Raw genomic sequence first — 21,821 nt, 5'->3', positions numbered from 1 at the left:
TTCACCAGTTGTGATTCACGATTGACAAGTAAATCATACACTAATGACACCACTGGTAAAGTTACTATCAATGGTTTCATTTTAAGAAGATAGACAAGATAGACTGGCTTCCAGTGATTTACCCAACTTGCTTTGTGGTTTTTTTTTCTATTTTTAGAATACAGCAGTGCCTCTTACAAATACAATTTTATCCTTATTTCTTTCTTCATTCTACTTATTTTTCTTTTTTTTTTTCTTCCCTGTTTTCTTTCCCTCTGGACTCCTTCAAAAAGTAGTAGAGTGAGACTCACGACAAATGGATGGGGTTCTCCATGAAATGCAGATGTCCAGCTCATTGCACACTTGAGCATAGGCAGCTACTGCTGTACAGAAACATTCACAGTCTCCTCCAGTGTCACAGGCACAAGCATCATCCACGCATGCTTGATAATATTCATTTGGTTCAACCTATTGGAGAAAACATTTGAGTTTTAATGCACTTGTTCTCTTTGAAAAGTCATTCGCTGTCCTAAAAAAGCTGAATAAAATATCTGAAACTGACAACTCTGTATATGTGAGAAAGATAAAGGAAGAAACCACGACAACGCTTTGAAAAACCAAGAGGAAAATGTAGGATAAAGCTATTACTAATAAGTCATAATGCTAAGAATTATTTGACATTGAAGATACATTTGCAGAAAAAATACTATTACGTTACTACAAGCTATAATACAGTCATATGTATAAGGTGGATGATATTTATATTAGTAGAAAATGATGCCATTAGAAAATAAACATATTCTGAGATTTATCTGTGATTGTCCCTTCTATTAAAAAACCTCCAACTATCAATTTATTTAGTGTACTATTTCAAGGTACAAGGCTAGAAAATGAAAATGAAAATGCTTTCTATGCAGTCCCCTGGAACTTGGTCTGACTTGACTTTGTCAAGCATGACAAACTGTATTTTAGTATATTTTTCAGCTATCTCATATAAAAATTAACATAATCTCTGGCTCAAGAGAATTTAAGACTGAAGTTTTTGCCATACCTGGGAGTGACACTTGGCAAACACTTCACTGGTAATGATGCTGCATTGCTTTTGTGCCCAGGCTTTCCTGTATGGGTTTGCAGTGCATGGATCCTTGGTATGATTGGCATTTGGGCAACTAGAAGACACTTTCCAGCTATTGGCAAACTCCAGCACACTTCCAACCACAGACTGACTGCGAGTAGTGAAGTCGTTATTTCCATTGCCATCATAGTTTCCGCAAAGTCCACAGACATGTCCCTGCATGGGGATAAACACAAAATGACAAATATCAGCAAAGTACAGTTTCTCAGTACCTGCGAGTAATAGACCTCAGGATGAATCTTATCTAAGATTATCTGGGCCTCTTCAGTAACAGTCCCGGACATTTTCATAATATACCTTTCATGAAGAGATATCTCTAACTTGTTGTTGGGAGGGATAAGGATAGGAAGCAGAGTAGACTCATGTTTTTTGTTCTTATTATTGAACTAATTAGTTTTATCTGATCCTGAACATACCTCTTCAGGGAGGGCTTTTCATGAAGAATGCTACTGATGTAGTTGCTGCTATGCCATTGCTGAATAACGTAATTTAAGGAAAATGTGTAGTACACAATCTAAGTCAACACTGCAAGGATAATAGTATGTAATCATCGCAGCTCTTTCAGTCTTCTGGTTACAGACTAAATTTCCATTTTTTTCTTTGAGACATAGTGTGAATATGTTTCAGAAATAATTTTTTCCCATGTTTTGGATTTTAAAATGTACCTGGTAGCTGGGACTAAGTTTGATGAATATACTGGTTTTCCTGTCCCACATGAGTATCAGGCCAACAGTAGTGTCAACCACCAGGTAGATGCCCATGGAACGGATTTGGAATGGCATTTCTCCTCCAGGTGTCCTCTGGATGACATCAGAGTGTCCATCATTGAGGACTAGCTCATAGTTCTAGGATAGGAAAAGAAATAGTTAGAGGCGAATTTTAAAAAGTCACCTATTGGGTACAGTTATATATGTTGTCAGTAACTGTTATTCAAATAATAACTCTATTATCACCAAAATTAATCTATTCAACAACTTCATGTTAAGCAAGTTCTCTTTAGAATTCCCTTCTTTTGCTTTCTCTAGCAGAGAGCAGAATCGTTGGCAGTGAGCAAAGAAGTGTAGTAACATTTTCAGTGTCTTGGAGGACACTTCTATAATGCAGTCTATGTGAGACAGCTTGTTCTGTACTTCTGACACATTAGGACCAAGGTGCAACTTATTAAAGAAAGTGCTTACCTCCAGGAAAACTTTAATAGACTTGGAGCAGGTGGTTCCTGTAGTGCCACATGGAATATTCTCAGTGATGACCCTGAATGTTCCCTGATTAATACCTTGTTGACCACAGTAGTTCTGAAACAGGGGAATGATATCCAGTGTTACGTGGTCATATGTAAAATTCAAGGTACTTCAACAGTGCAAAAATCTGGGAAGGACTCTGTTACCTGGACCAGAACATATTCACAATCTCCTTCAAAATCAAAGCGTTTGCCATCAAAGGTGGTGTAATGCCCATCTCCATAAACAGAACAGGTTTCCAGGCAAGGTTCCTCTGAGCAGTGCCATTTTCTGTTTCTACATGTGCTACATAAGACAAAAAGCACTCTAAATGTAAAACCCAGACATACACAGGATATAGATATATGTACATTCCTGCATGTACATCAATTTGATTTTAAAATGTGTTAAATGTATAATGAAAAAATAAGGTTTGCTTATTCTCAGAAATACAGCATAGCTCAAGAGCCTTTGGGATTTACTGTGTTGCTTCATGATGTCATAAATAATTTGGGTTAGAAAATACTTTAAATCTTTCACATTTCTGAATCTTATTGGATGTATTGAAATGCAGGGATTGCCTGCAAGGAGAAAAGCTTTCTTGACTTGAATGAATATGGCAACATCCAAACCATATTGTTCTTCTGAACACTTGCAATTTCTGTGCTGTGTGTCATTGTAAAAAACAGACATAACTTGCTTTTTAGGTACTAAATGGATCATCTTTTGTAGGATTCCTTCCTATAAATCTTGATACTGCTAGGGCAAAATGCTGTAATTCACCTAGAGCTTAAACTATTCCCTTTCAGATGCTTGAAAATAATATTTTTCAATATGCTCTTACCAGTTGTTACAGCCAACTCTGATTGATTCTCCTGGACTGTAGAAATTCCCATTGTGAACACATGGACAGTGTTCTGGAGCTATACAGCCACCTTTGCCATCTAACACTTGGTTATGAGGACATACACAGCCTGAGACACACTGGGTTCTGTACTGTAAGGACCATATAGAAACATGACTTAAAACATTTCTCTGATGGAAAAATCCAGCTGCAGTAGGTAATTGTAAAAGAGACATGGTTTAATATGCTTTCAACTGGGTATGAAGAGTCTATACTTACGCATTCCATATCTAGAGTCTGACAGCTCTTCTGGCATCCCGCTCCTACCACATCTGCAGTGGCATTGCCACAGTCAATGTAGACCATGGGAGGTACACAAACTGAAAGAGAGAAAAGCCAGGAGAAATGTGAGATCAACCATGTATTTATATCTTTGTGTTTCCTTAATGCAGACTGAAAGGAAAAAAAAAAATACTCTTTTGTGAGATCTGTGTACCTTAATATAATGCATTTGACCAGAAAGAGAAACTGAATATTGTTTTGAAGACATACTCATCTGTGTTTATGCTTGGACTACTCATAAAAATTTGAGTTCAGTTACCTTTGAGAAACACTTCCTTTCAGAAAACAAACAAACAAACAAGAAAACAAAGATCCTGGTTTGCTTAGTATTTTTTTTTTTATTTTAGAACTTTCGTTCAAAACATAGGCAGTTTTCTCCTCACATTCAGTGAGGTGACCAAGTATTCTCTTTCCCTGGGTAACCCAGGGGGTTATAACTTGTTTCAGTCATCTGAAAGGTAAGACACTGTTTCTTTATATTTTGAGAATATCCTCTGCATTACAGAAGTCATCAATTCATTTTATAGTTTTGGATTTCAGACTTGTACAATTTGCATCATTATGAAAAACAAAAAAAGAGAGAACTGAAAAGGGTGAAGATGGAAAGGGAGAGTTAAAGATAATCCTTAAATGATATGTTACCTGGTTCAGGTTTCTCTCCAATGCAGCTCAGCTTTCCATAAGCACAAGTGCTGTAAAAAAAAGAGAATGAATATGGTTTTGCTTTTCCTTGTTAAGTTTCAGCTTGTTTCCTAATGAATTTGAAATAATGAAAAATGACTGTGTGATAAAACAGAGAAAATGTCTTTTATAAGAACAGTTTCTACTATTAAAAATATTTCATATTAGTGGAGACCAAAATGCAAGTGTATTCTATATAAAGACAGGTTTACCCTGTCCATTTGCCTGATTAAAAACTGTCCTTCAGAATAGTCCAGATTCTTTTCATAATGAGAATAACCTGTAATGGGATTATCAAGCATCCTTTACCGTGGAACAGTCATGGATAAGAAAAGTACATGTGGTGGGATGTGAGTGAGTGACGGACTGAGTGGGAGTTTGGCTGTTAGTCAAGACTAACACAACGCAGTATGGTTTGCCGAATTCCTGTAATAGTCTAAGTACAATCTTCCAAATGTGGATAGCCCTAACTATTTTTAAGGATTTATGAATTTTTATATTGAAATTAGGGAGAAAAATGCATTTGATTTTAAGAGATTGCATAATGTATATGTAGTTTCATGATTGCCTATATCCAGCCTCATTCTTTTGTTTACAAATCTCTTACCAGAAAACACCATTATCGTGAATAACTTCTCCAGAAGACAGAGGCATTCCTTTGTAGTAGCAGGGACAGCTAGAAGCAGGCACACATTTGCCGCTTTCATCCATGTAGGTTCCATTTATGCAGGTGCAGCCATCAACTGGGACAAACTTGATGCTGCATGTGACATCAGGCTCACTCAGAGACCGGCAGGTGGGTTGGCAGGAATCGACATTGTAAGTGTACTCCAAGGATTTCGGACACAAGGTGGTATATTTTGCTTGAGAGTAAAAAGGTGAGTTACAGTTATAGTTCATTTAAGAATTAATGTAGATATAAATGCAGTATTTGAGGTAAAGTATATATAATAAACATGGCAATGTATGTACATGTACTTTACTCATTTCCTTGATAAAGTAATTTATTTATATTTTTTGTACTACTAGGGCAGAATTTCCCCCTATAAATGTGTCATGAATACAAATATTTTGTCCAGGTTAAAAAGCAAAAAAGTTCCATTATATTAATGCATAGTGTGTTTTTTCTTCATTGCTTTATTACACTTTTTGTCAAAGTAAACTAACAAACGCCCTACTTATTTTATTCCTATTGCAAGGATATTGTGGTCCATGTCGCATCTGCGGGTCTGAGCAAGTAATCTAATAAAGCCTCTTTTTTATATTTCTCCTTGCTTACTGCTTGTCTTTTATGGTATTCCCTTCCTCCTCAAATTCTCGAAAGTCAGTGCTATACTTAAAATACAGTTTAACACTATTTCCTGTGGGAATCCCTGAGAGCTGCTGTGTAGGGCCTTCTGGATGGTAATTTTCGAGGCAAAGGGATGTAGAACTTACTGCAGGCTTTGCTCCTCCATCCAGCGAGAAGAACTCCTTTAGCGGCGCAGGCCCTTACATAGCTGGACAGGGCAGCACACATGCAGTCCTCACTCTTCTCACAGTTACACGTGTCAAAAATGCAGTTCTAGGGACAGAGGGTGACATGCGATCATCAGATTGTCAGGTCAAAGCCATGGCACTCTATACTTTCCAGAGTGTCATGTTCATTAGAGCTAGAAGTAAGTGTAATCCATATGCATAGGTAAACATATGCCCATTTTTCATTTGAAGATTTCATTGAGCACTTTCAAAAAAGATTCTTTGCAAGGAGAGAGAGAAATTAGAGGTCCACGATTTTAAACTGTTTTTTCTTTTTCTAGTTCTTTTTCGCTTTTGCAGATGTTGGTAGGTTTCCCAGTTACTTCCACTTTGTAGCCACTGTGCCATATATACTTAGAAAATGCAGAGGGCATTTGATGCCACTCAACATTTAGGGCTTAGGCTTAGAAGCTTGGACTCTGCATCGAAAGAACGAAGAAAACAAGAAGCCATTTAATGTGTTGCTATGCCAGGCAAGGTCGCTATAATATTGTCATTCCAGAAGATGTTTGTTGAACATGATCTTACAGGTTTCCAAAGTCCCCAGGCAGTCTGTTCCAGAGTTTCACTACCTTGAATTCCTGGAACATTTTTGTTCAAATTTTATCCAAATCTCTTTGCTGATTCTTACACACATTTCTTGCCTTGTTCTTGAATGTATGCAAAAGCCTTCTGAGAGCAGTTCAGAGCAACTAAGCAAAGTGTTGGTTATAATTCTGAGTAAAGCTTTTCTTCTGTCTCAGGAGGGGATGCTTTCGTTCTTTGACCTGATAAAGAGCCCAAGGAGTCCAAGATCCGAGCTTAGGCGTTTAAGTTAGTACTTAAAAATATGGGCAGCAGGAATATGCCTGTAAGTTTATCCTCCTTGGAATGGAAAGATACATTTACAAAGGAGTAATTATTATGATGTATAGATAAAAATAAACCCTTGGCTTGAAAAGAAAAATCATGAATGCATCTCCTCCCAGTTGGCAAGTTATTCTCTCAGGTATTAGTATCAGAAATCTGAGTCTTTTTCTTTTAAATGGGAAAAATTTAAGAGCCAAGTACCTTCTGGTAAACTTCTGGATTCACTGTTGAGTGACATTCAGCAAAAGGTCCCATGGTATCAGAGAGCAGTCCACACCAGTGCTGAGCATACTGGTCTGTGAATTGAAAATGTGGAAAGAATTTCTTTTACACTTTGTTGTCTGAACTCTTGTCTCAATGTAATTATACTTCCTGCAGGGAAACTGCAGAAGCTTAACTTTGCAATAGAATTCACGTCTGCATTTGCTGAAACACAAAGAGTCTTTCACTTCCTCTATACATAAATATGAACTCTTCATAAACTGAATGCTCTTAATTCGTGTAGTTGTCATGGAATAAACTAAGACATCCTTTGCTGAATTTCGAAAATAAAGATTCACATCGTGAACTGAAAATATGCTAATTCATCTCAGAAAACAGAAAAATGGCTTGTGAATGCTCAAAGAATTATGTATCTCATTGGCTGAAATGGAGCCTGAGAACTATGAAGCTCTGAATTGTGTCTGGTTCTCAGTCTAACAGTGGAAGTACCACGCTGAGTCCAACCTTCAGTGGGGCTATGCACAGCTTTTTTCCCATATGACAATCAGTCCTTTCCAGGAATGGATCCCTGATATGCTGTATGTTCCAGTTTCTCTTAACTTGACAAAAACACTGCTTTATCCAAAAGAATATTTTTGAAGATCCAAAATATTATCCTAGTTATTATTTAGAGGAAAATAGTGCATGTTCAAATAGTCCACTGTTATTTTGGCTAAATGCTTGGTGATCGATAAGCTTATTCCTGCTTTCCATCTTGAAAGAGAACAGAAGAGGTTAGTATATGCTGAGCTTACCATTTTGTATGCTGACAGTACAGGGGTTCTCAAAGGTAGTTTTGGCATTAGGACAATCAGCCCGAGTTTTCCAAGTATTGCCAAAGGCAGCTGAAGTACCCTCTATTACACCACTGGTGGTTTTGAAATCATCTGTCTGCATGTCATTGAAGTTTCCACAGAGACCTAAAAGGCAGCAGATGGACTGTGAAAGTCTCCTACAGAATGAAGCACACTGATGAAGACAGTTGTTACGGTAAGATCACTTACCACAGGTCTGCCCTTTATGAGATGGGTCTAAGTCTATAAAAAGTTGCATGAGAGGCACGAGCTGAACCTGTAGCTGAAGACCAAAGGTTGTTTGCAGAATGATGAAGAAAGATGATGGTCTGAAGATGGTGACATTCGCTAGGGACATAAGAATGCAAGAGTTATAATTTCATATGAAATAAGCAGTTGAAATAACTGTTCATTGCATAGAGAGGTTCTACGGCTGTGTTTGATATGACCCTAGTTTCTGAAGAATAAAAACTCCTCCGCTTTCTGTCAGGTGTTTTAAAATAAGGGAAGAACGCGCACTTCTGTTGCTATTTAAAAGAGCACCTTTGCTTGATGAAAATGATATAGCATGATTTAGCGGTAGACTCCAACCTGGACCTATTCTGTCCTTTCATGGTTTGTCTTCTGTTCAGGTTCAGTAGTATCTGAGAAGAACTGGCATGAGAGAAACTCTCCAGTGATGAATGTGCACCAAGCAAAGGGACAGAGGAAACACAGGGAACTAAACAATTTGACATATTGGAGTCCTGTTACATATCAGAATTGTGCTTTCCTCTCGTATGGCAATGTTTGGATCTGGAGGTGTGCAGATTATTTGCTTGAATTGAATCTCCATTTAATTATATATTGGTAAAATTAGACCATAATTTTCCTAAAATTATAAGAGTTGAATAGGCAAACTCTATTACTTTAAAAATGAGAGACTATGCTCTATTGGAGTACCCTGGGTTTGCTGCAGTGTAACCAAGGGTAAAATTTGGCTTTAGATTAACTGATGTAATAACATTTTAAAGTAAAAAATGCAGAACATCACAGAAGTCTTCCAAAGGAACTTACCCGCAGAGAATGGCAGCTGTGTGTAGATCATATTCACAAATACACTGCCAGAAGGCTGGATCACAATGTTCTGTCCACAAGAAAAGGCAATGATTATCAAGCACATTTAGGAAAGGTAAAACACTTTCCAAATGTTTTCTATCTATTATTGTTCAGGATAAAGGAAAAAAAAGTGGTGGTAGACTGTGATGATGTTATGATTCCTATACCATTTCTTTAATCTTTTACTACTGTGGTCCATTGACTGTCAAAATAAACAAGCAAGATAACTAAATGACAGAAAATTACTAGGATCTTGACTTCCAGTGTACCTACTTTATTCTTAATTTTCTTGGTACAATGTTAAAATGAGATAAAACAAACAAATCAGTGCAGTTTTCCTGTCTGTGCTGTGTCATTTGCAAGCTACTTGCCTATTAAGCTTTGAAAACATCCCTGCAGAATGTTAGGTGTCTACATTTGATACTTACAGTTTGTCCTCCACTTAGGCTGACAGTTACACCCTTGAGGCATGTCTCAGTGTCAGTCAGGCCACACTTGTGGATATCTCCCAGAACAGTGAATTCATTGCCATCACAGAGCTGGAAGATGACGACAAAATATAGTGTTAAAAGGCTTTGTTATATTAAAATATTGTAGTATTCAAAAGGTTCACACTCAAATGGCATTCTTAGTAAAATGAGTCTTCTAAAATATTGTTTATTCCTTTTCTTCCTGCTCATATGTACTTACATACAGTCACCAAGTAAGCTGGTGTTCATGCAGTCAGCACAGTTGAAGCTATCCATTACTTCTGACATTCAAGGGCAAGTTAGATACATTAAGCTGAACATCGAAACTTCCTAATGTTTAGGTAATACTAGTTCTTAATGTTTAGGTAGTACTAGTTTTAATACACTAGAGAATAAGAAGGAAGTGTGCTTTTCTTGCCCATTGATTATGGTGTTTACCTGGGAGAGGAGAGAAATTGTTTCCAGTCTTTTCTGCACTGAATAGATGGATATCAAAGATCCTGGTGATTTGCACATTCTTTTAACAGGTAGAAAACATGCATTTAAATATCCTCTCATAGGAGAAAATTAAGCTAAAATCACTATTCACTAAGCTACTGAATAAAGGCAAAATTCAGTCTCTCTCTTGGTTCCGATTTTCATTGAACTGTGTTCTGTGAGCTGTATTCAAAGTATGCCTACCGGCCAGGACATTAGGACATTACAAGGAAACACTCAGAAGGCTGTGATTCTGCACGTCTTATCACTTTCTTGGCATAATGAAGATTAAATTGAGGACATCTGAGATGCAGAATTACAGCCATCTGGAAATTCGATGTTAAAATATTTGGCTTTTTGACCTTTTGTGTCCAAATTTAGGGATTTTTTTTGTACCTCCAGAGACACTGAGAATCTAATTTTACGTATTGGTGCCAAAAGGGGAGTTTAATGTATAAGTCTGATCTATGCTCCCATTGTGGATTGAGCCTGGTGCTTGTGAATCTCATCAGAAAGTTTCATTGATTTAGTCTAATCTATTTCTAAATTAACTCATTCTAGCTCATTTCTAAGTTTTTCTGGTTCTCTTTCTTGGTAACATTCCGTTTGAGCTTTATGAGAACAGATTTAATTTAATATGAAGTCATTATGAAAATTATCACTCCTCCAATACAAATAAACAATAAATATACCTAGGGTTCTGAAATCTGCAAATTCGTAGTAATTATTTTAAATATATCTACTAAGAATTCAGTCCCTACTAATCTAAAAACTCCAATAAATCTTAGGTATTTTTGTAAGTCATCAATTAGTAATTTGAGTTTTATAATACATGCTTTGCTTTTAAACTTTAGAGTCTTCTGTGTTTACTGAGAAAGACTGGAAAGTTGGTCATCTTCATTAAATAACTCCTCTCCCGTGAATTCTGTGTAATAATAATTCCATTACGAATACTGTTAATCAGATAAGCCATTGAACTCTATTAGCTGTGTCAAAAAGGACAGCACCAATGGACAAAATAACCACATTGTTCAGAAAGAAGTAGTTTTAAAACACCAGACAGGCAATATTTAATTAAAAAATTAATGAGAAGCATGGAGATTGTTTCATGGAACCTTAAAACTCAGGGCAATTCTTAAATGGTGAACAAGGAACACAAAACTACTTCAATATGTTTATTTAGTATAACCCTAGCAGAAAGCCCCCTGAAATCCATTTAAGGCTCTAAGTTTCAGACAGTTGATGTGATTGCCAGTAGTTTTAATTGAACAACATCATATATAGTAACAATACTTTCCTTTAGGATATTGCTTTAACAAGGGTTGTGACTCATTTTTACCTTGGTTAGGACATAGCTGCAGTCACCGAAGAAGGAATAATGTTTTTCATCAAATGTTGAAATGTGGGAGCCTCCTTCAATACTGCAAGTCCCGGTGCATGACTGGGTGACACAAGACCATTCACCACCAGCACAGGTACTGAAATGAAGAAGGCATTCAGTAACCTTCAGTAATACAAGTGTAAATTAAATAAGAGACAATAAGGGCAATTGATGCCTTAATTTACCTCCTGAAGCTATGATTATACTGTCAAAGAAACCAACATTGCTTTGAAATCTCAGAATAAGTATGGGGGAGGCACATTTATGTTAGTGATAATTTTTTGTATGCTGCTCTTCATTTCCAGTCTGGACAGAATTCCGTCCTGGTGAACCTGGCATCCATTCTGCTGCCTATGAAGGATTGCCCCTCATCTCCATTAGCATGACTGAAGCTTCAGACATGTTAAGTATTTCTTGGAAAATAGCATGCATGTTTGTGGTTCTTGTATTCATAGATAGATAGGTGCATTTGCCTACACTTGTGCAATAATACTTCAGTAATTATAATGATATTGAAAATATACATTGTATCCATCAAACATGCCTCTCAGATGTGATCTCCCACTCTGACTAATGCAACACATCCCTAAATGTCACATCCTCCATAGTATTTACATGAGCATCCTAGTATTACACTGTAGTGCTGCAAAGGACATAATCAAGTAATTTATATTTTTAAACACATCTGGTATTTGAATTTGATTGTCTTGAAATTGGAGTACTTATATGTAAACTCAAATTTTTGCTTCCAGGTGTGAAGAGAAAACAGAGATGTAAGTATCTTCTAAAAATGTGTAATCAAGGAACTTCAGTTGATAAGCAGTTCCTCATTTCTTTTTGAGGGTAAATTAGTAATTTTTCCCTGTCTTCAAAATGTTCAGGTGATGCATCTAGAAAAAGAGGTATGAGAAAGGGAGTATGTTACCATGATCTGCATTTAGATGAGAAGGAGGCACCAGGGGCATAAGTTTCACCTTCATAGGTACAGTGGCATTCTTCACGGGGAATGCAGCCAGCAGCGTTAATGTCATCAAATACCATTCCTATGGAAAGAAATGGTCCGTTAATCATTCTGTGCACTGCAGTAGGTGCTTTTATACACGTCTGGCAAATGCCTGAAAGCATGTTTCATTTCCAGATGAACAGGAAGTACTTTAAATAATAGGATGCCAGCTATGTAGGGATTGAAGGGCTATATTCCATTGAAGCCTATCTAAAATCTGAGGGTGATCAAAAGAGACCTCTAGGGAAATATCTTTCCTTTGTGGACTTAATTAGATTGGAATTAGGATTAAAATTACTAGATAATGAAGTGGAGTAGAGGAACCATTTGTAAGAGTGCACAGGGACATATTTGTACAGTAAATATTTTTATACACAAAGACAGAGGATTATCTAAGAGAAGTCAATGCTGTTACACAAACAAGTGATGGTGAATTCTGGGAGACAACATGGAAGATGGACAGAAGAGCTGCAAGAGGTGAAGATTCTACCGTGCAATCACTCACAACAGTAAGAGTTCTCAGCCCCAAAAGTAAGCATGCACAAAGTGAACACATTTGCATTGTTTGTCTTGTTCTGATATTCAGTTCTCATGCGTAATTCTCTGAAGCACCAGATTTTACACACTGCCTAGTGCTCTCTCACCTCCTTGTTTATACATGCAGCACTGGACAGGAAGGGTTTGGTAATTTGGGGAACCAGATGACGCTTTGCTAACACAAGGAGTTATCATTGCAGGGAAAATGTGATTAAACACTACATACTTTCTGTGAACTAAATATGGATTCTGAGCATAGAATACTTGTTCTTATCGTTAGGAATGAGGTATCTTATTCTCAGTTCAGTCATTATGTACATGTCCCAGGTATGCTTGTTGTTTAAGAGGACATTTTTAGTAATCTGAATAGAAATGGTGCATGTGTGTCAAGGAAGAAATGTATTTACTACTTTGATGATAATAACATTGATGACATGATGAGAATGATATAGAGTAGGAAAGTTGTTAAATGTGTACAGATAAGTGTTCTAGTGGTTTTGGCTACAAGAAAAGAGCAGGAAATAAACTTGCCTGGAGGACAGACGCAGCCATCTGTACAATGATCTTCACAAAGTGCAGATCGTTCCGGGTTGCTGCACGTGTCAGAGCAGGGGGAGCCACATTCCTGGTATTGCATGTTGAAAGGACATAATTTGGCTGCAAGTAGAAGTTTTATAATGCTGACTTGTCCTTTGAAATGTTGAGAAAACAGTATTTGCAATTTAGGGTGTTTTCTGTCAAGATATAATGAGGAATCCTAATCCAAATGGAGGCTGCAACATTTTAGACTTCCTGCTATATATTGAAAATCCTTAGTAATGCAAAATCCTCTAAACATCCATATTCCTGAAGTCTTGAGTATGCTTAGATTAAAAATGATTTCATAAAAATTACACGCACCTTTAAACAGGTGTATCCTTCAGGAAAATAATTCACATATTTGAAGTTTACTAGATACGGGCAGTAAGCACAGTTGAAAGTCCCTTCCCAAGATACTTACGACAGAGTTCTGAGGTTCTCCAGTTCAGAGGCTGTCCACCTGCATGAGCGCACTGTCGGGAGTATTCAGCAAAGGTGTTGCACATGCAGAAGTCAGCCATAGAGCTGTCACAGTGGCATAGGTCTTGCGTGCAAGTTTCAATGTAGTCCTGAACATTCACAAGTGCATTACAGCTTGTAAATGCTTTACTGGTTAATACAGTCTCACAGATAAAAGCCTAGGAGGGAAAATAGAAAAGGTAAAACAAGTGTTTAGAAAATATGAAACTAATTATTTAAGGCATGTAGCAGAACAAATCAAAGGTCCATTTGGTCAATAAACCTCAACAGTATCCAACAGTAACCATAAGCAGATGTTTAGGGAAAAGTATAACAATAGGGCAAGTATATATGAAACTCCTTTCAATAACTCTTACATCTTCCCATATCTTGAGTTACTTTCAGCTCAGGTGACTTCCCAAGCATTATACAATTTCTTTGTGTTAAGACATCCTCAGTGAATTTCTCTTTCATGAAAATATCTAGTCTTCTCTTGGAAAGGGAATACAACTTTTTAGCATTCACTTTATCACAGAATAAAAAATTAAATTTAGAAAAATTTTCTTTCCAGACCTGTGGTTGAGTCATATTCTTGCTATATTTTTTCCAATTCTAACAAATTTTCTCCAAAGGCAGGGAGAATATATTTCATACTGAGAAAAAAAAAAAAATGGAGAGTATCTTACAAATTCAGCTGAGCAGTTCACCAGAACAGTAGGAGGAATAGGATCAGCACACTGCTCTGTGGGTCCATCCATCTTCTGCCTATTCCCAAACTGTATGGGAGTCAGTTTTGTATCTGTAAAAAGCATTCCAAATATTAGAATAATATTTACTGGTTTTTGCATGGAGATATTGTCTTTTGTGACACTACCTGCTGTGACATGAGCAGTGATTACTGAATAATATCGCTATAAAATGAAAGGCAAAAGGAGATGAAGAGGGTATACTGGATCCTAACTGCAGAAAACAAGTAGAAAGTTGCATGTGGCGGGTCTTAAAAGATCTTCCAGTGATGGAAGCAGCCTGATACATCTCAAAGCCTGGACTCTATACATAACTGACATCATAGAAATACATAAAGAAGTATCACTAGTTTTCAGTTAATATGACCCACAACTTATGTTTCAAGTATACTGCTAAAAAAAAAAAAAGAAAAAGCACCAATACTTATTAATGCTTTTTATTACTTACTGTCTGAAATAAATTCATTGCTAACTGGAACTCCATTGAAGTCCCCACAAAGTCCACAAGTTTGATTGGCATATTTCTTATCTAGTTCCACCTAAAAGAAATGAGAAGGAGAGCTTAGGTTCATAGTAATGTCAGCCCTGATGGCTGGGAACATGAATATTGCTTATGTTCTCAACATTTGACACGTGTATGCTGCGCAGACTGTCTGGTGTGGAAACAAGGTAGGCACCATTGGGAAGGTTGGTGACCACGAAGGAAAATGTGGTCTTATTCTAGCCCTGGGGCTGTGAACATGAGCACATTGCCAGGTTTGGAATCTGAGGAGTACTTCACTGTGAGGTGTGAATGTTATAATTGAGCATCTATTGATCCTGATTCCTGGGTAAAAAAGGGAAATTGCCAGAAGATTGGAAGAACAGAACAATACACTAAAAATGGACACAAATCCAAGAGTAACTAATACCTGCCTCGCTGATTAAGAATGCAAAGATGTAAACAGGCTATTTTCAAAATACAGACTTTCTGTCATGTTTTGGATGCTTTCTTACCAGGAAGGCATCCTCTTCATTCCAAAGGCAGGTCAGTCCTAACTTGGCAGAGACTTTCAAATAGCTGTTACTTCTCTCTATCAAGACTCCCATATGGCTGTAGGGCATCTGAACCCTGGGGAAAAATCACTATAATTCAGCAGGGACAGGGACAGAATATCCATTGAATATCTACACTGATATCCCTTCTCATTCTCTTTGAGAAGCTTCAACATGCATAGGTAAGGAAATTAGTCAGAGCCGTAATTGAATACAGACAACAGAAGTTTGTAACATTCAGCTGTTTCCTATGCTTCTCGTCGTGCAAATGGATCAGCCTTTCTTTCCCTGCTGTTCCTTTTGGCTCTCTCTGTTAATGGTGTTTTGCTAGGTAAAATGTTGGCATGTGTCTTTGGTTGTATTGTTCAAAAAAGTGCTGGGAGGTTCTCTTTTCCAGGCTATATGTGTCAGGATATTGCTATTTACTCCTTAAAGCCCTTGATAGTACAGGGATAGATTCTTTAGGCTTTCTGTGACACGAATGCCATTCACGAAGGTGTACCCAAGATAACCTTTAGATTAGCTTGCTGTACATAGCTGCTGTAGTACACAACTCACTGTGGGATAGCTGCCCAAATGTTTACCCAGCCTTTTGGACAGGTTTCACACCCTATGCCAAATTCAGCGCCACCATTGCTACATAGATAGCCAGTTTCCAGACTAGCTCATTTTAAATGAGCGCAGGTACAAGCTGCAGTCACTGCTTGACTGCATGCTGCTCAGTGCAAGGACAAAAGCCATCAAAAATTCCTCTCAAGTATCCTGTTCTGGTAAAACTAATAGAAAATAGAAACTTAAAGAGTGTGAAAACCTAACACTTTGACTGAATCCAGCTTATAGGCTCAATTGTATATACATACACAATTGTAGCAGTGGGGCAGCATCTGGGACATAGCTCATCTGAACAAAATGGGCGCAGGGATAATCTGCAGAAGTGGCACTTAGCTCACTGTCAAGCCCATTTATTTTTGTTGATACTTCAGGAAGGACCTGAGCCCTCCAGCTGCTTGGGAGCAATGTGAAATCAGATGAGAGAAAGGGATGCTCGCTCAAAGAGCTCACTGGGAGCAAAAGCAGTGACAGCAGTTTCAAGCTGTGAACATACGCGTTGCCATCAAGTAGGACAGAGCCACGGGTCAGCTCGATCACTGCTCCTTCCAGCTTCATGATGACGTGAGTGATCACGGTAGCGTTTTCCACCATTGTACGCCTAATCTGGATGTTGAAGTCCTCATAGGGAGATTTGCAGTTGGAGGTAAAGATGTAATTGCAGACCCCAGGGAAGTAAAAGATGTCGCCGTCAAAGGTCTTGAAGTGGAAATTACCCCATGTGCTGCACACACGGCCATTGTGAGAGGGGTTGCCAGCTGTGGGTTCAAAGCAAGCAGTAAGAATTTTCTGTGATTTGCTGTAGATACTCTCCCTTTAGTTGCTTTCCTCCTTTTATTTCTGTCACTAGCCTCTGTCCAAAAAGCTCATGTTCTGTTTTCCTTCTCATCAAGCTATTTGTTTATTGATCCTTTATTTATTTAGTTCAGTTATCTTTTGTGTTTAATGTTTTGCATAGGGATATAGGGCCTAAGGTCAGAAGAAACCTCCCAGGTCACGATGTCCAATGCTCTGGTTCTGACAGCCATATTCTCTAAATCCTTTCCTAAATGCATGGAGTTCTAAAGTTTCACCATAAAATCAGTTAGAAGTTAGTTTAAAACTGTTACTCCTACTAGGGAAGGCCGCTCATAACCTCACCCTTTGAATGGCTGGAAGACTTTTGCCAGCATCTTCCAAAATATATTCCTGTCTCATGTATGCCTGATTGTTCTTGTGCCAGTATTACACTTCACCTTGAAGGACTTCCACCTCCCTTCTCCTCCCGTCCCCACCATTATAGAAATTACTTATCTCTTTTCAGTCTTCATTTCCTTGCAAGCAGGCTGTCCTGTCTCCCTGATCATCCCTACAGTCCCTCTCCGTGTCTCTTACAGATTTACACTCACCTTGATTGAACATAGCTAGTTGGAATTGTACCCTATACTCTACATAATATGTCACACCAGTGCTTTGAACACATTAATATGTCCCTCTCTTTACTGGAAATATTGAGCATGATTTATCTCAGTATTATTTTTATAGGGAGAGAGAGAGAGATAGGTGATATTTTAACAAAATGCAGGCTAAGTACTGGAGTCACATTTAGATTATCCTTGTTACCTGATGAACTGACTACTTTTCTTGTTCATTTTTTACTTTATGATGCTGAAGGATCTTATACAATTTATTAATCTCTTCAGTCACTCCATGCTCTACCTGTGTGATCAACAAGAACACGGATATCTGAGACGCGACATCTGTTTAACTTACCCTTTACTTTCAGTGTATTTTGAAAAGGTGGAATGATGGTCACTTCTCGGGATTTCAGAGCTGATGGAAAATCTAAGGGGGAAAAACCAATCAAGTTTAATCTTATTAGAAGTCCCGAAAAATGGATAGAGATTGCCTAGTCTCTTTAGTAATTAACATTTCCTACTAGTTACACTCTAGGGGGAAGTTCCCACAAGGTTTTATTGGTGGTGTTTACACAATGCTTTGTGTTCTGTCTTTCTGTGTATTTCACTAACAGCCAAATCCCAAAGACAATGCTCTTCGGTTGTAGTACTTTCTTCCATTATTTGTTCAAGACTCCCATTTGAGGCTGGCCTTGATGTTATGAACTGAAAAGCTTAGAGCACAGTGTTGTAATAGCGATGCAGAAAAAGCAGTGCTAATGCCTATGTCTGAACCTTTGCCTCTCGGTATGTTTAGAAGCAGAAAGTTTATGAAGAATATTAGAAGCTGAGAATGAGAAACAGGAGCTGTTTTTTTTTCTGAAGCTAATGTATTTCTTCGTGCCGAGACATGCACTTTTGCACAACCAACTCTAAGCAGATTTTTTTTAACAGTTTAAATTCTGTGGAGCTTTAATCATGTGCTTTTTATGCAAGGACTTCTATTGGCAGGATCCAGCCCTAAATTTTCCATGCCCAAATCCAATATTTTAGTTTTGGATCCAACAATGTGATTTTCTTAACGTAAGAATATGGGGAATGGATGCAGTTTCTCCCTTGAAAGTATCAAAATTACAGAATTTGATGACTTCCAAACTGTAGATTGTTCCAATAACAGCCACTGACTTCTGCCTTTCAACCAAAAAATATCGTTGCCTTTAAACCAAAAAATATTATTAAGACAAATATGCGTTTCAGAAAGACAATCCCACTTAATCTTGATGTAAGGATTTTAAGGGAAAGCACACATACTAGCTTCCTTGACATTCTGTTCCAATAACTAAATGCTCTCACTATTATTAAATAATTTGTGGTACGGTTCCAGTTTGAGTTTATCACTATTTCAATTGCTAGCTAGTGACCTCACAAATGCAGGGCAGGCTTAATGATTAATTGTTTCAGCCTGTCATCACTAATATACCACTCAGCATTGTATCCTTCCACCCTTGTTTAGCTCTGTACAGTTATGTGTCATGCATGATCTTGTAGTGCTTGATTATTCTAGTGTTTAAGGTAGTTACAGTTTTCTTATTCTCTCATGAGTGATGCAGTCATCTTGACACAGCATTAAAAATTTATCTTTTATTACCTACTATCGAGTACCTTGGTGATATGTATGTATACACACACCTCTTCTGAAAATACACTTTTAGATAGAAGGTATGTACCTTTCATGAAGTTAAAGATTAGATAACTGTATCGTATCAGTAGACTAGATCCACTGGGCCAAATCTCAGAGGAAGTTCTCCAGTTTAGAGCGGTCACATACTGGCTGGGAATTGGATATATTGTACAGAGCATTTCTCTCCATTCTTTTTTTTGAGGGGGAAGGCAGAGGGAGGGGAAGGGCAGAGGAAGGGTAAGTATGTTCCAGCTAGGAATAAGAAGATTCTAGTAATCTTATTGTCTATCAATTTAATTTGGGACAAAACCTTAGCTATAGATCAGCATAAAAATACGTACGTTTTTGTCGCTGCAGGATGGATTGAGAAGCATCATTTGATTTTGTTTGGAGTTCATCATCCTGGGCTTGAACTGCATTAAGAAGAGTGGAGGAGGAAAATGTTAATGTCTAATTTTCTTGAGTTCCCTCATAATTTCTCAATTGTATCTGTTTAAACATGCAACAGTCAGTATATCAAAAATCAGCAAAGCTATGTTCATGTACAGGAGGACAGTTTTGTGTCAGGACCTGGGCTGCATGCAACCATCATGGCCATTTACGACTCATTCAGCTTTTTTTGTTGTTGTTTTTTTTTTTCCCCTGACAAATTACTGCAGGGAAGCCATCAAAAACATGCCTGTGATCATTTCAGCAGATCCTTATTCTGTTATTTTCACAGTACCTCTGGATGCCCTTATAAGCTTTTCAGATAAAAGACTTAATTTTCTTAGTTTTTATGATCACTTTGTGCTTTAAAACTCTTTGTCTAGCCAGAAGGCTTTAAAAATAGGTCCCATTTGTACAGGAAGAATTTGTTTTAGAGTTAGAGCACTGATGTCCATCTTCTCTTACTGAAAAACAAAGTTACTCTGTATTTTACAGTTACGAGCATGTTTTGTAATAAGCAGCAGAAGGAAAATAAATGCACAAGCCACATAGAAAGAAATTGGTCTTTCCAATAGATACATTTGTGCCTTGATTTTGCCCCAAAGCAAATCTTTTTGTTTCCAGCAAAGAAGCACTTTTTCATTCCACTCCACTGCAGCATCAGAATAGGAATACGGGCCAAATCTGCAGGGGCCAGAGTGGCTTTTAATGCGCTGTTTAGTGAGACTTCATCGGGAGGCAGGCTGTGCTGGCTGGAGAAAACTGAAAAGGCAGGCTTGCCCTTTCCTGCATCCTACAAGGGCAGTCCGTGGGTAGCACCACTAGAGGGGATAATGCTGAAATCAGAGCTGCAGGGAGCTCCGTAAGTCCTTTCCTTCTTGCACCACCTGGGAGTCTGCAGCTGGTGTTGGAAGGACACATTGTGCCCCTTTTTAAGCTATGAGCCATTCAGTGCTTCTGGGCTCCTCTTCTCTGCTGCCTAACCTCAGAATGCTTTTTGCTTCTCTCTCCATGCACTGTATGGCTTCAACACTCTAGCTCATGTCATATGCACTGTAGTTTCCCGTTTCTATTGAACTGTGTGGTAATGCTACAGCTGGTCTTTAGGTGGGCTATTCTTTGACACTACCACTTTTTAACATAAGTTAGTGTGGAATTGCCGGGAAGTAGGAAAAAGCAAAAATAATCCAATAGGATCTGCATCTGAGATCAAAATGCACTAAAAGCTAACATTGTAGTTACCTTGAACTTTAAGGAAATTAACAGATGAAGTATAGGTAAAAAAGATTTCCACTCATCGGTGAGTATTAAGTGCCCCCTTAGAATATTTAAGGCAACTCCATTTGTTTTCATTCCACCAAAAACCAGCCCTGTGCTCTAAGCTTTTACACAACCTCATGTACAAGAATAGATGAATTTTTAAAATCTGTTGTCTAATATTTTTTGAGCAAAATCCCTCCTTTTTTTCAATACTTTGTCATCAGCTGATAAAACAAACAATCTTTAATAATGCGTGCAGATGGAAAGACTCCACTGAGTTGTCCCTTCCTAAAGCCACTTTTGCACTTTTTGGTTTGTGCATTTAGAAGTGCTGTACCACCTTGAAGTGGACATTAAATGCTAAAAGCAAATCTTGAGGCATTTTCGTAGAAATGTGAGTTCTGAGTAAGTTTCACTGACTCCAATGGAGCTAGTCCAGATTTCACCTGAGCAAGGTATGTTGAGAGCATGGACTACAATATAAATTTTCAAGACAGTTGATTTCCTCTTCTTAGGAAGGAAGGTATTTATAACAGAAAATAAAATCTTGCCTAACGGTTCATTAGCTTCACAAAGCCAAGAAGAAAACGTTTCAAACTCCAAAGCAAGTTATAAATTCTTTAAAACAATAAAGATGCCAAGCAAATGAATCTTCCTACCTTTGATCTGTATGAAGGCAAGTGCTAGTATTGATATCCATAGTGGTATTCGCGTCCCACCACCTGTGCCCATGTTCTGGAAGTCCGATAGAAACTACCGAACAACCTGCCTCTGAGGAAATACCTGTCTGCTCCCGAGTCTTATATAGTGAGAGAGTAGGTTTTGGCTCAGTTCCCAGATTGTTTCACAAGGTTCTTAAAAGGTGGGGCTTCAGACATTTTAGTTTTCCTTTGCAGGTGCACAAGTAAATAGAGGATGCTCTGACTTTCCCTCAGGTATTTGCACTCTAGGAGGAGTCTTCTTTCTACACGTCTTTTGATGAAATGTCAAGAAGTGAGCAGGAAGAATTTTTGCTCAGGCTTAGTCTTTCCAAATTTATCCCATATATTATGAGATAAATA

The 21,821-nt window shown here is 37.9% G+C and overlaps 1 protein-coding gene across 1 annotated transcript in view; it reads right to left on the bottom strand.

The window, feature by feature from the left end:
* The window catches only part of MUC5AC (mucin 5AC, oligomeric mucus/gel-forming), a 55,475-nt gene extending 33,983 nt beyond the window's left edge, over positions 1-21,492 (bottom strand). The window contains exons 1-26 of the mRNA XM_086613694.1: positions 21,420-21,492; positions 19,413-19,484; positions 17,767-17,826; positions 16,511-16,772; positions 15,367-15,481; positions 14,819-14,909; positions 14,311-14,423; positions 13,587-13,803; positions 13,118-13,243; positions 11,972-12,089; positions 11,005-11,143; positions 9,147-9,257; positions 8,677-8,746; positions 7,831-7,968; positions 7,582-7,746; positions 6,767-6,861; positions 5,636-5,762; positions 4,806-5,061; positions 4,160-4,209; positions 3,455-3,555; positions 3,176-3,327; positions 2,499-2,637; positions 2,293-2,406; positions 1,780-1,959; positions 1,031-1,270; positions 291-447 (exon numbers count right to left, since the gene is read on the bottom strand). Coding sequence (XP_086469820.1) covers positions 291-447; positions 1,031-1,270; positions 1,780-1,959; positions 2,293-2,406; positions 2,499-2,637; positions 3,176-3,327; positions 3,455-3,555; positions 4,160-4,209; positions 4,806-5,061; positions 5,636-5,762; positions 6,767-6,861; positions 7,582-7,746; positions 7,831-7,968; positions 8,677-8,746; positions 9,147-9,257; positions 11,005-11,143; positions 11,972-12,089; positions 13,118-13,243; positions 13,587-13,803; positions 14,311-14,423; positions 14,819-14,909; positions 15,367-15,481; positions 16,511-16,772; positions 17,767-17,826; positions 19,413-19,484; positions 21,420-21,492 — 3,481 coding nt within the window. The remainder of the gene's footprint in view (positions 1-290; positions 448-1,030; positions 1,271-1,779; positions 1,960-2,292; positions 2,407-2,498; positions 2,638-3,175; positions 3,328-3,454; positions 3,556-4,159; positions 4,210-4,805; positions 5,062-5,635; positions 5,763-6,766; positions 6,862-7,581; positions 7,747-7,830; positions 7,969-8,676; positions 8,747-9,146; positions 9,258-11,004; positions 11,144-11,971; positions 12,090-13,117; positions 13,244-13,586; positions 13,804-14,310; positions 14,424-14,818; positions 14,910-15,366; positions 15,482-16,510; positions 16,773-17,766; positions 17,827-19,412; positions 19,485-21,419) is intronic.
* Between the last annotated feature and the right edge of the window lie 329 nt (positions 21,493-21,821).

This window comes from Tauraco erythrolophus, chromosome 6 (genome assembly GCF_009769465.1).
Source record: "Tauraco erythrolophus isolate bTauEry1 chromosome 6, bTauEry1.pri, whole genome shotgun sequence".
NCBI classification, from domain to species: domain Eukaryota; kingdom Metazoa; phylum Chordata; class Aves; order Musophagiformes; family Musophagidae; genus Tauraco; species Tauraco erythrolophus.
This window is presented reverse-complemented; position numbering and strand designations above follow the sequence as displayed.